Consider the following 12700-nt stretch of genomic DNA (forward strand, 5'->3'; position numbering starts at 1 on the left):
GTATTCTATATATTGCAACCGTTTTTAAAGTGTCATCATTTTAGGTCCAACTAGCCTACTTTTAACCAATAAAACAACTCGAGATCTTGCTTCTTTTTTTTCTTTTTTTATTGAAAGACTTGCAAACAGAGCGCAGTTTACATAGGAGCAGAAAATAGTGGATGTCTAGACTTGTTCAGGAGAAAAGCACATAACCTGGTATTACATAGATCCAAAAGCAGAGTGAACTTCAGAAATACTTGTTTACATGATAAAAAGGAGCCAATATAGACAGTACTGTCCAATAAACAGTACCAAATGAATGTGTCAACAAAACTGGAGAAAAATGAAAACATACCTTTTGGGCAAAAGTTCTGGAGAAGGTTGAAAAAAAGAAGAGGAAATGTGTGTGTGTGTGTGTGTGTGTGTGTGTGTGTGCGTGTGTGTGTGTGTGTGTGTGTGTGTGCGTGCGTGCGTGTGTGTGTTATTGCAAAGCCTTTACGCAACATTTTGCATCTTAAGATGTTTCCCCAGCTCTCCAAAAGGTGTGGAGCAACTCACAAGACTTTGAGTGACAGTTCACGTGTAAATACACACACATATAATAAAACTCAATCTCAATCTCCAGCAGCAAATGGAAATACTTGATCAGTTCAGTTTCACAAACATCTGTACAACTGTGTGACTGCAAGTTCATCATTTTGCAGCCTTACTGTAGAATGAATAGCTACATAAATAAAAAGGAACAAAAAATAATGAAATGGGATGAGCTGATTCAGTCATGTCAGCTTGGATATGAGGAAGTGTACAACATGGGAGTAACCCAGTTCTTTGTTTGTATTTACAGTTCATAGGGAATAATGCAAAATCATAACACTTCCTGTTAACTCTCACTATTAGCTGAGCATTTTCATCAAGCTTTTCTGACTTGTGTAGATTTATAATTTGCAAACTGCGCTGAGTGCTTGGATTCCAGTATGAGGAGGTTGTATGGTGAGCAGTCATGAGCACAATCTGGATTTGAGAGGTAAACAAACCTTTGAGATCTTTCTCTTTGCAGCTTACAGAGAGATCCAGTACTCCCTCTATACTCTAGTCATAAGAGTATTTGAATGCCATAAGGAGTTTTCTCTCAAACCAGTATGAACACAGAGCCTAACCAAACAACATTATATGATTCCTTTTCTTCTAGGGAGTAAATGGATGATACTTCTGGGTCTTTAAACCTTCAAATTTATACTATAAATTCAATGTTACAGGTGTTGTTGCATCATGGACACCTGCTTCATAACCCCCTGCCCATCCCAGCTCTGGGGGACTGGCTGGTACGAGCAGCATCCCTCTGTCCATCCATGTCTTCCTGCTCTCCTGTAGCCTGGGGTGAGGATTGTGTGGGTGGGGATGGTGGGGGATAGGAGGGAGGAGGGATAGTAAGGCGAGGGAGAGATGGCAGCACAGGCCTGGGAGAAGTTGGAAGAGGTGGAGGAGTGGCCGAGGTTGCAGTCGTGGGGTGTTGTGAGGAGCGTGCACGGGAGGTGGCTGGCGAGGCGTGTGTGCTCCTGGCACGTGGTGGTTCAGCGGGGCAGTCACTGATTTGCTCTAGCAGCGAGGGCATGTCTCCCTCAATCTTCTCCAGCACGGCGGCCATTTGCTTTTCTATCTGCTCGATCACACTGTCCATTTGCCAGTCGCTTGTAGTGCTGCTCCCACCTCCTCCATGTGGTAGCCCAGTCCCGTACATCCCTATCCCTGCTCCACTCGTATACAGGGAACTGTATGGACTTCCATAGCTTCCTGCCATCCCCATCCCTACAGTCCCAACTTCTGGGCTGTATGGTGTGGCGTGACGGCCCAAACTAGCAGAGCTGCCTACTGCATAACAACCCTGTCCTGTCACAGGACCTGGCCTCGCTATGTTAAACTCAGCGCTGTATCTGTCTGTTAACCTGGCATCCCCTTCCCTTCTACCCACGGGGCTAGTATCACCCCTTAATCTAACTCCTAGTCCTACATCTGCCCCAGCTCCAGGCACCATTGCTGGAGTGACTGCCACTGACCTCTCTGCCACTGCATCAGGTACCTGTGTCTGACACCAGCTTCCGTCAGTCTCATCCTTTTGCTCCCTCTGCGTGGCTGGCCTCTTCTCCGGTGAGGCTGTTCCAGCAACAAATGCTGTGTGTAGAGGGCCATGGAGCGTTGCAGCCATCTTACGTTTGCTGCTGGGATCAGGGGAGGCGGATGTGTGTTTTTTGTCAAGGTTAGTTCCTAAAGAACCGTCCGACAGGTTGGAGGGGTCGGGCGTCATCACAGGAGTGGGTTTGGATTCTGGAACAACTTTATTTTGACCCAAATTGGCAGCTATTTTCCTGGTTCCATCACCTACTGCTTTCTTTGCACCAACCTTATCAGGCTCCTCCTGTGTGAGTTTCGGGGCTGTATTTGATTGGCTTTTCTGACAGAGAGGCTCCTGAATATCTGATGGGGACGTTCCTACTGAAGGGCCTATGCTCATCTTTACCTCATCCTGTTTTTCTCCGACCTTACTCCTCCCCTCATCCTGGTCCATACCTACTGGTGTATTTTCAACAGCAACTTCTAAAGACACACTACTTGATGTCAACCCTCCATCACTCGTCCCTTTGTCTCCCTCATCACTTGTTCCCTGTGACACACACCCTTTACTGTCTCCTGCCTCCTCACTGCCCTGAGCCTCGGCTGAACTTTCAGCCAGTGTCTCTGAATTCTTCAATCGTTGCATGAAGGTGGTGACACGGATCGCTTTCTGAAAAACAGACAGAGGCAAAGAAAAAAGGAGAGAAGGATAGCCGTGTGAAGAGAATTAGATTTACAGTATGTTGCTTTTTCATTAACACCCATATTGGCTTGTTTTCCTGAAAGAAAAGAGCAAAACTTTGATACTATAGTTGGTTATTGCAAAGCATAAAAAAGAAGCTTCGAAGACAAGCATTTGACAAAAAGCCTGTCATGGCACCATGATTTAGCGTCATTATACTAAGAGCTGAGATGTGATTAGTGTGAAGGGACAGTGCAGTAAGACTGGTGCCAGTTGTTTACTTCCAGTAGGCTATGACATATTATACCCTGGTTTAAATCAATCTCAAGACTCACTCTCTCCAAGCCACTCCTTGAAAGCTTGTTGTCGGAAAAAGGTTAGCCAACAGATAAGTGTAAATCTCCTTCTCCTTCACTCTTACACCCATCTGACTCCTTTAAAACTACAAACCCTTAAGGAGTAAGGGAAAATGTGTGAGCTTAGCAGTTGTTTCTAAACCAGGGAATTGATTTTCTGGAAGTGAAAAGCCATTTGGACACAGAAATGTCACTGAATGCAAGATGGCTCAACTGAGTAGCTTCTGTACAGCTTTAAGTATGACTTGAATGTAACACTGAGGTACAGTATGGGGCAATGAGCCAGGATTCACGTAAGAGGAATGACAGAGGGCCTTATAGTTCAAATCTCTGCAGTTCAACAGTCCACAGTGGCCTATATCCCTTATATCCTTTCCATTTCTTCCTCTCCTTATCTACACAAAACTACATAAGCAATGAGCAAACCATCTTCCCTGTTGCTGATCATTGTCGTGTTTTTACCAATATGGTTTCATAGACTAGTGCAGATGAGGAATAAGAAAGGAGCAGAGCGGGCCACTTTGAACATCTGTTTCTTAATCCAATGAAGAAAAGTGGGGCAGAGTGGATGGATCTCTTCTGGGACAGGACAGGAGTGACAGTGGGCAGGAACAGAGCTTATGATGAGAGTTTCACCAGCCCAAACATGGTCAATACATCTCAAGGCTGAGGTTTAAGTGTTTGCTGTTTGGTCGATTATTATAGACACTTTTACCAATAGAAGCCTCTTTTTAAATCAAGAGGATGTTCAGCCATTAGAAAGATGTTTTGTTATTGAATCATGCCAGACTGAAGGTGAGTTTCTGCCCATGCTCTGTCCTTCCACTCTCCCTCATAATGAACTACAATACCTTCAACTCCTGGGAATCACATGGGAAAAGAGAGAAGAGGGTTATGACTGTTACTTATGCCGTTAGGTCAGCACTGCCATCTTGACTTCCTCCTTCTTGGTCTTCAGCATTTATACCCCTAGGAACTTCTTTATGACCACCATATAATTTGAAAATGTAAAACATACCTCTGCAGAGTTGTATGCTGAGCTAAAAGCACCTCATGTGCAATCATCATTAGAAATAGATCATCATAATCATTGGTGTCATTTTCTCTCTGTAGGCATCTTTATTATTGGCCCTAGCTCTCATCTTGTTTCTCCTCTTTTTTCTCTGCTGCTTATGGCTATGTTATCCCCAACTTCATGAACTGCTACAGAAAGAGAGTGAGTGAATTCATACCCGCCATTTGGCCTTTGCAAAGTTCTTCTCAAACTGGGCACACACACCATCCTTAAGGTTCTTCTCCGATGCACCATTCCCCGCAATCCTGTCACAGGTGACAGACAGCATACAAGTGAGTACAAATCCTGTGGACGTGTGTCAAAAATGTTTGTGCTCTTGTGGTTATGTGCACACAATTACCATTCATGCCAAAGTGCATCCTGTGCGGTGATTCTCAGCATCTGGTCCACCTCCATGAGTCGACAGACAAGCTCCTTAGCTGAGAGAGAAACAAAAGAAGACAAAAGGTGGCATCATCTGTGATAAGACTTTAGGAAAAAATCTGAAATCTTTCTTTTTAAAACAGAGAATGTAAATTTGATAAATCATGGAGGATGATTAAACGTTTGGTTGTTAAAAGTGACAAATAAGATTGAGCTATGTGACATTAAATATCTTACTTTAAATAGCTCCTTTAAATTTAGGCTACTGCTGGACAAGTAGACTTTTTTCTGACTACCAACATGTCCGATGCTGTGTATTTATTGCCATCATGTGGTGGAGCTATGTACCTGCAGGTGAAATGTCATCCCAGTATGGAGAATCAAACTCAAAGTCACCAGCAACAATGCGACAGAAGATGATGCGATTATGTAGATCTGTGTTCTCCTCCTCTGTCTCATCATAAAAAGGAGGGTTACCTGATAAGCTGCAAAAGGGGAACATACATAAAGAGACCGAGCAAGGGAAGGTAATTCGAAACCATGCAAATAACAAAGAAATGATTCAGCTGGAATTTTTTATATACAGCTCAATTTGTATTGCCCTGCTTGTTGAATTATAGCTTTGGTAATTATTTATGGAGACTCACAGTATGAACATAATGACACCCACAGCCCAGCAGTCCACAGGACGACCATATCGGTGACGAGCCACCACTTCAGGAGCTGAGAGACAGCAAAGAGAAGAGCAGGCATAGAAAGAGAGAAGAGAGAGAAGAGAGATTTGAGTGGCCGGGTTTTCATTTATAAACCATTGCACGGCATTCATAATTCCACCCCGCACAGACAAGAGCTCACTTTTTCGCATTCCTTATTTATTTGTCTAATTACTCAGCTCAGCATTATGAATAATGACCTTTTACTGGAGAGAACCAGGCCAAAGCACAGTTCTGCACTCCGACTTACCCTCACATACACCTCAGAGGGGAGCGAGACACACAGGAGATGAGAGGATATGAAAAGAGAGGAGTAGGAGGAAGGCGAGAGTTAGGTGCTCTCAATTCTGTGTACATGTTTTACTGGGTTTCATGACCCAGTAAAACATGTACACTATTTTTTTTTCACTATAACGGTTTATCTCTGACAGATTTTGATCTTACAGTAAAAAGCACTAAGAAAAGACATCAATCAAGGTAAAATATGCCCACAGGCCTATATTCACAAAAAGGATGTTAAGCAAATGGAAGTGCATATGAGTGTATGAGAGACAGAGAAACATAGAGAAGTAAAGTTATATATACAAACAGAATTATAAATGGTGTTAAATAGAGGGTATCCTACCTAAGTATTCTGGTGTTCCACAAGGCTCTGTAATGGGTCCGTTCTCAAACCGGGATAAGTAGAAGTCTCGCAGAACTACTTTGTTGTGGTTGTTTTCATTGTAGTACATCAAGTTTTCCAGCTAAACAAGATGAGGGATATACAGTATTTAAGTATTCTAATACACATACACACAGACTGAACCCCTCCACACTATTGAATTGGTTCATTGCTACAAATAAATGGATATTGATAACAAATAATACCACTGCAACCTGTTAAAAATCTCAGCATTGTGATGATGGTGATGCTGTTTAAACCATTGAGGACTGGTTGGGATGATGATGTCTGGATGTACACCATGTTGGATGTCGTGAAAGTAGTAGACATTGTATTAGGAGAGCATGTGTGGGGATTTGAGCATATGTTTTTACATATTTTATTATGTTAAATAATTTTTTTAAATAATATTTTATGCTCAAATCTGTCTGTGTTCTGCGTTCAATTTCATGGGTTTACAGGATATATGAGTCAAGACCATATAGCAGTATATACAATATAGACTGAAAGAAATTCTGGCTTCTACCAGTAGGGGGAGTCTGAAGCCCAACATCCAAATGGGTTGATAATGGGGCCTCAAGATATGAATCTGTCTGTGTGTGTGTGCATCACTAGAGATTGCATTAAGCCATAAAGTCCGTGTTTACTCCCTTGCTAATAAGGTTATCAAATGTTGAGTCATTAAATGAGATGGCAGTGCAATGTATGTATGTGTCTCCAAAGAGATTCTGTTGATACTGAAAATTGTTTTCTGGGATGTAATAGTGAAGAGAGAGCCATCCAATCAAACAAATCTGTTTGTTATATTTCTTCCTGCATTTTTAGAGGCATGCCATCAGTCATTTTATTGCAATGACACTCACCACACTCAGACGTACATGCCATAATGTAGGGAGAGGGAGAAAGAGAGGGAGCGTGTACCTTTAGGTTCCTGTGAACTATGTTGAGGGAGTGTAAGTACGCCACAGCCTCAAGCACCTGTCTGATGACATTGGATGCGTCTCTCTCTGTGTAATTCCCTTGGTCCAGAATCCAGTCAAATACATCTCCTCCTGTGGCACTGTATCCAGTTAAACACACACACACACACACACACACACACACACACACACACACACACACACACACACACACACACACACACACACACACACACACACACACACACACACACACACACACACACACACACACACACACACACACACACACACACACACACACACACACACACATATAAGCACACACATCTGCAAATATACTAATAAATTGAATGCAAGTTGGTGCAACTGTTATCCACCTGCAACAAAATAATTCACTTTAAGCTTTCAGTAACACAGTTATCAAAAGCCCTGTGCTCGTGTTTTTTTTTTGTTTATTAGTAAGGCAATCTGCTTCTACTGGCCTTAGGCTAGCAATGCTGAGCAAATAAAAATTAGAGTATTGGTCATTACTCTAAAAGACTTGGTTACCTTGGGAGAGTATAAATGATGGGTGTGACCATCACGTATCGCCCTCAGCATGGAGGACTATTGGCTGGGCAAACATGTGCGCTATGAACAGACACCAACTCATAAACAGACTGATGCACACACAGATGACTGCAATCACTTTGAGTGTCTCTCTTTATCTCAGTATCAGAAGGGAAATAATTTGCCCACTCGGCTCCAATCAATATTACTGCTTTCAAATAAAGTTTCAAATGTTAAAAAAAATGCACTAGTCACAAGTGACGTGGATTGGGCCTGCTCCGACGTATCGATCTCAAGCTCTCTGTAGAGACCCTATTATGACCAAGCAGTGCTTCAGGAGCACTGAGTAATGTTGAGTGTTACTAAGAGCAAATATCTCATAAAATCTAACACCTTCCTCTGTTGCTCTGGGGAGCAACAGAGCACACAGTAATAAAAGGTAGACGCAACCCCTACCCTCTAGCTGATGGAGTGTGTACTAAGTGTGTGTGTGTAAAGGTACATGAGGGCACATACATAATTAAGACACACACACTTCAGTACACATTACTTACACAAGAAAGATAAATAGTGAAAAAGAAACACTCACAGTTCCTGGATGATGAGGTATTCTTTCCGGGTCTCGAATGTGTCTATCAGCTGAAGGATGTTTGGATGGTTGATCCTGGAACAGCAAAAAGGAGTCATAGACTGTAACCTTTCAACAGTGAAGGGTCACACATGCAACTGAAGGGTGCTAACCATTCTTTGGCTTTTAAATGACCTTATATACAAGATTGCGGGGCGTAAATCTCTTCAGCTTGGTAGATACTTCAAATACAGCTTACATTATTAACCAGGGTTATTGCATGGATTGTGTAACTGAAAATATGAACAGAAATTACAAATAATGCTCGATAATTCTCCCTCTCTCTCTCTCTGCCTCTCTCCATCCCTCAAACATACATCCATCTGTGCACAGACCGACTGCTTACAATTTCAGGATCATGATTTCGTTCTTGGCAGCCTTGCGGACTTTCCTGCCGTCTTTCTTGAGGAATTTCTTGCAGACAAACACCTTGTCTGTCTGTCTGTCCTTAGCCAAGCACAGCTCACAGAACTCCTTCCTACGCAAGAAAAAAAAAATAGAAAGAAAGACAGACAGACGGACAGACAGACAGAAGACAAGGCAGAGAAGATAAATATAATGTTAGAGCACAAAATATGTGAAGATGCTTTTGGAAAAAAAATTATGGATGTTGTTGATCACATCTGAGAATATTGCCCAAGCACACAGCATAATAGGGAAACACTGTTTCTGGTGAAATACAGTCAAAGAATTGAATTGGGTCGAGAGTCACTGAGTAGAATTAAAGGGTCATAAATAACAAATCCAAAATGGGTCTATGGCTATCATGAGCCGGCCATCGTCTGGTTTTGAGTCTTTAGGGCATACAGTGCTCAAGGCAAATGGATTTTGTGAAGCTGTGTGATGCAAAATTAAACTACACATTTCACATTAAATCTTTCATGGCCAATAAATACTGTCAATGAAAACTCAATGGCACTCTTTTCTTTCTTTCTTTCTTTCTTTCTTTCTTTCTTTCTTTCTTTCTTTCTTTCTTTCTTTCTTTCTTTCTTTCTTTCTTTCTTTCTTTCTTTCTTTCTGTATATGTAGACTATTTGTGAATAGTTATAAACATTTAAATATTTAAAAGTCCCCCTCCAGACATGTTTCAAAGTATGTGAAATACTCTTATATTAAAAAAAAGAAGCTTTTCCCACATAAAAAAAGCATGTACTCATCACCCTCAATGAGAAATTCTCATGCCAGGTTCAGACAGGAGACGGAAGAACAACAAACCACTCACGAAATGCTGCCCGCTTCCTTTCGGCCGGAGCTCCGTGGCCAACTTGAGTGTGTGTGTATATATATTTGTATGTATCAGTGTGTGTGTGTGTGTGTGTGTGTGTGTGTGTGTGTGTGTGTGTCTGTTATATAAAAGATGAGCAGAAATCTCTGAGGCCAGATGCTGATGTTGCCATATGGCCTTACACTGATTGGTATGAGTGTGTGTGTGTGTGTGTGTGTGTGTGTGTGTGTGTGTGTGTGTGGGTGTGTGTGTGTGTGTGCGCCTTCAATGTGTCAAGGATGTGTTCATGAGAAGAAAACTTTTAGTATACGGCCAGTCAAGCAGCAATGAGTGTCACATCTCTTTGAAAATATGTCCAAAATATTCCAGGCATGACACAGAATATTTAAACAGAATAAATGATATACCTCCAACAGTGTGTTTCATGAACTGTCATGATCACAAATATACAGACATTTGTATTTGTTGGCTAAAAGTGAAAAATGTGTCTCTTAAGTCTATTACACACTAGACTCATGCTATTACCTTCTGTCATTTCTTCAGTAAAACCATTTGCCAAACCAAATCTGCAGGGAAAATCCAATTTGAAATTATTCATAAAGGGAATAAAGGCCATTTGGGAATACTGGAATGAGTCCATGAATTCTACATGTGAGAGGAGGGGGAAAAAGGCAACACAGATCCATGCATAAAGCTTAATGGTACTTACGCTCGGAGGACCTGTCCAATCTCATATTTGTCCGTGACATCAGACATGCTATCGTAACTCCGCCCATCTCGCAGGGCAAGGCACCCAAATGGCATGACGGCATTCAGCTAAGAAATAAAAAAAAAAGACATTTCAATCAATTTCAATCATTGCACTACAAAGGAGGAAAGGAAAGCATGAATTATTTTGATGACACCTTCAGGTAACACACAGATAAAGGGATTGCAGAGCAGCATGGATACGCATGTAAAAGCGGAAAAGAGGGACTGACGAAACTTTATGAAAGCCTCCAGTGGTTGAAGTTAGAGACACCAAGGGAGTGCCGTTACTATTAGCCTTGAAAATATACAGTACATTGGAGAACCACGGATACAGCTAAGTCTATTTCTGAACGAATCTGGATACTAACGCTTCTGGCAGCCTGGTTGCGTGCCAGGCTTGTCAACAGATACTAAGCTACCCACTAAGCTTCTCTCTACTCTTCTAAAGTCTGCAGATTCTGTGCAACGTCTGTCAAGTTCAAGTTAAACTTTATTTATAAAGGCCAGTGTCCCTGTGTCCCTAAAGCAGCTGGCTTCCTCGGCAATCACTGGTGCCCCAAGTAACACTGACAGCACTGGGTTTTAATGACAGGAAAATTAGTTTTTCGTTTGTAGTCTGCATGTGTGTGGGTGTAATTTTGGATTTGTCTTTTGAGCTAGATCAGTAGTTCATGACCTTTTAAACTTGCTGTGAATGACTTCTAACTCCTCCTTTCACCTCACAGCTCACTGTTAGCACTGCACCTGAAAAATGCACTTCACAAGTGTAAAAAAACAACATCCATGCCAATGATTTTGTACAGTATATATATATATATATATATATATATATATACATGTATTTCACCAGCCTAAAATAGCTTGTGACCCCCAGGAGGTCCCAAACACCCAGGTAGAAAATCAAGGATCTAGATAGTGAATCAGCAATCGATATACCATCTCACCACAGTCCTCAGGCAATCCTCACCCACATCCTTCAACACTCCAGCTACTTTAAAAGACAGATTCCCTGGAAGCTTCAGCCATCCATCCTCAATGTCCTCCTCTCCTAAATACCTGACAAAACACATTTCTGTTGGATAACTTATTTCTATTGTTTCTCTTAACTTTCCCTTTGTAGAGATTTCTCCATACAGTGGGGATTTGGGACTACATCAAGATAACAATGGAATTGACCTAATCAGGAAATATGTGATAAGAGGAAATGGGAGTCGTGGTTACTGTGAGTGATGCTAGAAGCAGCCAGCGAAGTGGACTGCAGGATTGTGTTGTGTGTTATGCAGTGATGGAGAAAGAAAAGAAATGAGAAAAATAGAGAATATGATGTGAGAACTAAGATCAAAGAGACAATAGAAATCCTCAGAGGTAATGACATTTTGCGGGTGCTAATTTAGGATTAAGGAATGAATATCAGTGATGTAAAATCCTCTCTCTCTCTATCTCTTTCTCTCTGTGTGTAGCATCACCATTGTAGATGATAGGGGCAGAGGTGCTTCTGATCTATGGTGGAGGCAGGGAGGGAGAGTACTGTGTAATCCCAGTGCTGGCCCTAATCTCTAATCTGTACCCCTAATCCAGAGCGCTGGGATACACTGTTTGTGTGTATTTGTGTGCATGCATCAGTGCGTGTGTATGCCTGAGCAAAGTGCGAAGGTTGATGCGGATATGTCACATGTACAGATATATATTTGAGCAGAAGGGTATGTGTTTGTGTGTGTGTGTGCATGTGTGTGTACATGTGTGTCCATATGTGCGTCCTTGTGTAAGAGTAATGCCCCAGTGAGACTGAGGGGAATTTAGTGGTGGATTGAAAAGGCCTAGTTTTGCCAGAAGATTATGTAAGCACAACATTGCCATTACAAGGTCCAGGACGGTGAAGGTAATGCTGGCTTGATATGAATGGAGCGCCTCCATCCCTGTGGGAACAGAGCGTCCCCACAGAAATATAGTAACAACTGCCAAGCAACAAATGTCAGCAGATAAGCTTGCCAATAACCTTTTGAGATGCTAACTTTTGAGCACTATGGTTACAGTTTTAAGTATTTTGCCTGCTCTAAAACTCCATTCCTGCTGTCTCTAACTTTAGAGATACTCTCCAGGCCACAGTTGATTTTCAAAACATTAGCAGTGACCTGGGAACAATGTTGGGGATTTGCTGGAGCTACTATTTCAACATCTGTGAATCTTCAAGTCCTAACACTGGCATCAACCTTTTTTTGTTTCTCCATAGTCATGATGGGTTTACCTTTAGTCGAAAACTTTGAGTGATGCTCTTCCCTTTTTGATATTATTCCCTGACGATTTAAAGAATATCGGCCAACTGTTTGTGTTTAAGGTGTGAAGATATGTATTTATTGTCTGTCCTCTCCTTTAGATATATGTTTGTCATTCTTGTCTTGTGTCACTGGTGATTGTTTCTCGCCTTAAAAACACCATACCCGCAGAATACTGAGTCAGTACGAACCTTGAAGTCAACTGAGAGTAGGAGGTGATATGGGAGGATAGGAGAAGAAAGGAGATGAGGAGGGAAGAGAGGAAAAGATGGGAGGAAAAAGGTGAGAAACAATGGGAACAGAAAGCCAAGGAGGAAGGTGCCCTGTGACTAAGTGAAAAGGATAGAGAACAAAGTGTACATGAGAACAAAGTGTAAAACACAGAAGTGCAGAGGCAGATTGAGAGAA

At 41.8% G+C, this 12700-nt stretch overlaps 1 protein-coding gene across 2 annotated transcripts in view; it reads right to left on the reverse strand.

The window, feature by feature from the left end:
* Nucleotides 1-90: 90 nt before the first annotated feature.
* The window catches only part of camkvl (CaM kinase-like vesicle-associated, like), a 36672-nt gene continuing 24062 nt past the window's right edge, over nucleotides 91-12700 (reverse strand). Inside the window, exons 2-12 of one of the 2 annotated variants that reach the window (XM_039800211.1) lie at nucleotides 9979-10085; nucleotides 8391-8522; nucleotides 8006-8080; nucleotides 6866-7004; nucleotides 5906-6026; nucleotides 5215-5290; nucleotides 4916-5052; nucleotides 4545-4623; nucleotides 4362-4449; nucleotides 3981-3989; nucleotides 91-2761 (exon numbers count right to left, since the gene is read on the reverse strand). In XM_039800211.1, the coding sequence (XP_039656145.1) occupies nucleotides 1265-2761; nucleotides 3981-3989; nucleotides 4362-4449; nucleotides 4545-4623; nucleotides 4916-5052; nucleotides 5215-5290; nucleotides 5906-6026; nucleotides 6866-7004; nucleotides 8006-8080; nucleotides 8391-8522; nucleotides 9979-10073 (2448 nt within the window). In that variant the 5' untranslated portion in view covers nucleotides 10074-10085 and the 3' untranslated portion in view covers nucleotides 91-1264. The remainder of the gene's footprint in view (nucleotides 2762-3980; nucleotides 3990-4361; nucleotides 4450-4544; nucleotides 4624-4915; nucleotides 5053-5214; nucleotides 5291-5905; nucleotides 6027-6865; nucleotides 7005-8005; nucleotides 8081-8390; nucleotides 8523-9978; nucleotides 10086-12700) is intronic. The other variant, XM_039800212.1, reaches the window with a different exon arrangement.

This window comes from Perca fluviatilis, chromosome 5 (genome assembly GCF_010015445.1).
Source record: "Perca fluviatilis chromosome 5, GENO_Pfluv_1.0, whole genome shotgun sequence".
NCBI classification, from domain to species: Eukaryota; Metazoa; Chordata; class Actinopteri; order Perciformes; family Percidae; genus Perca; species Perca fluviatilis.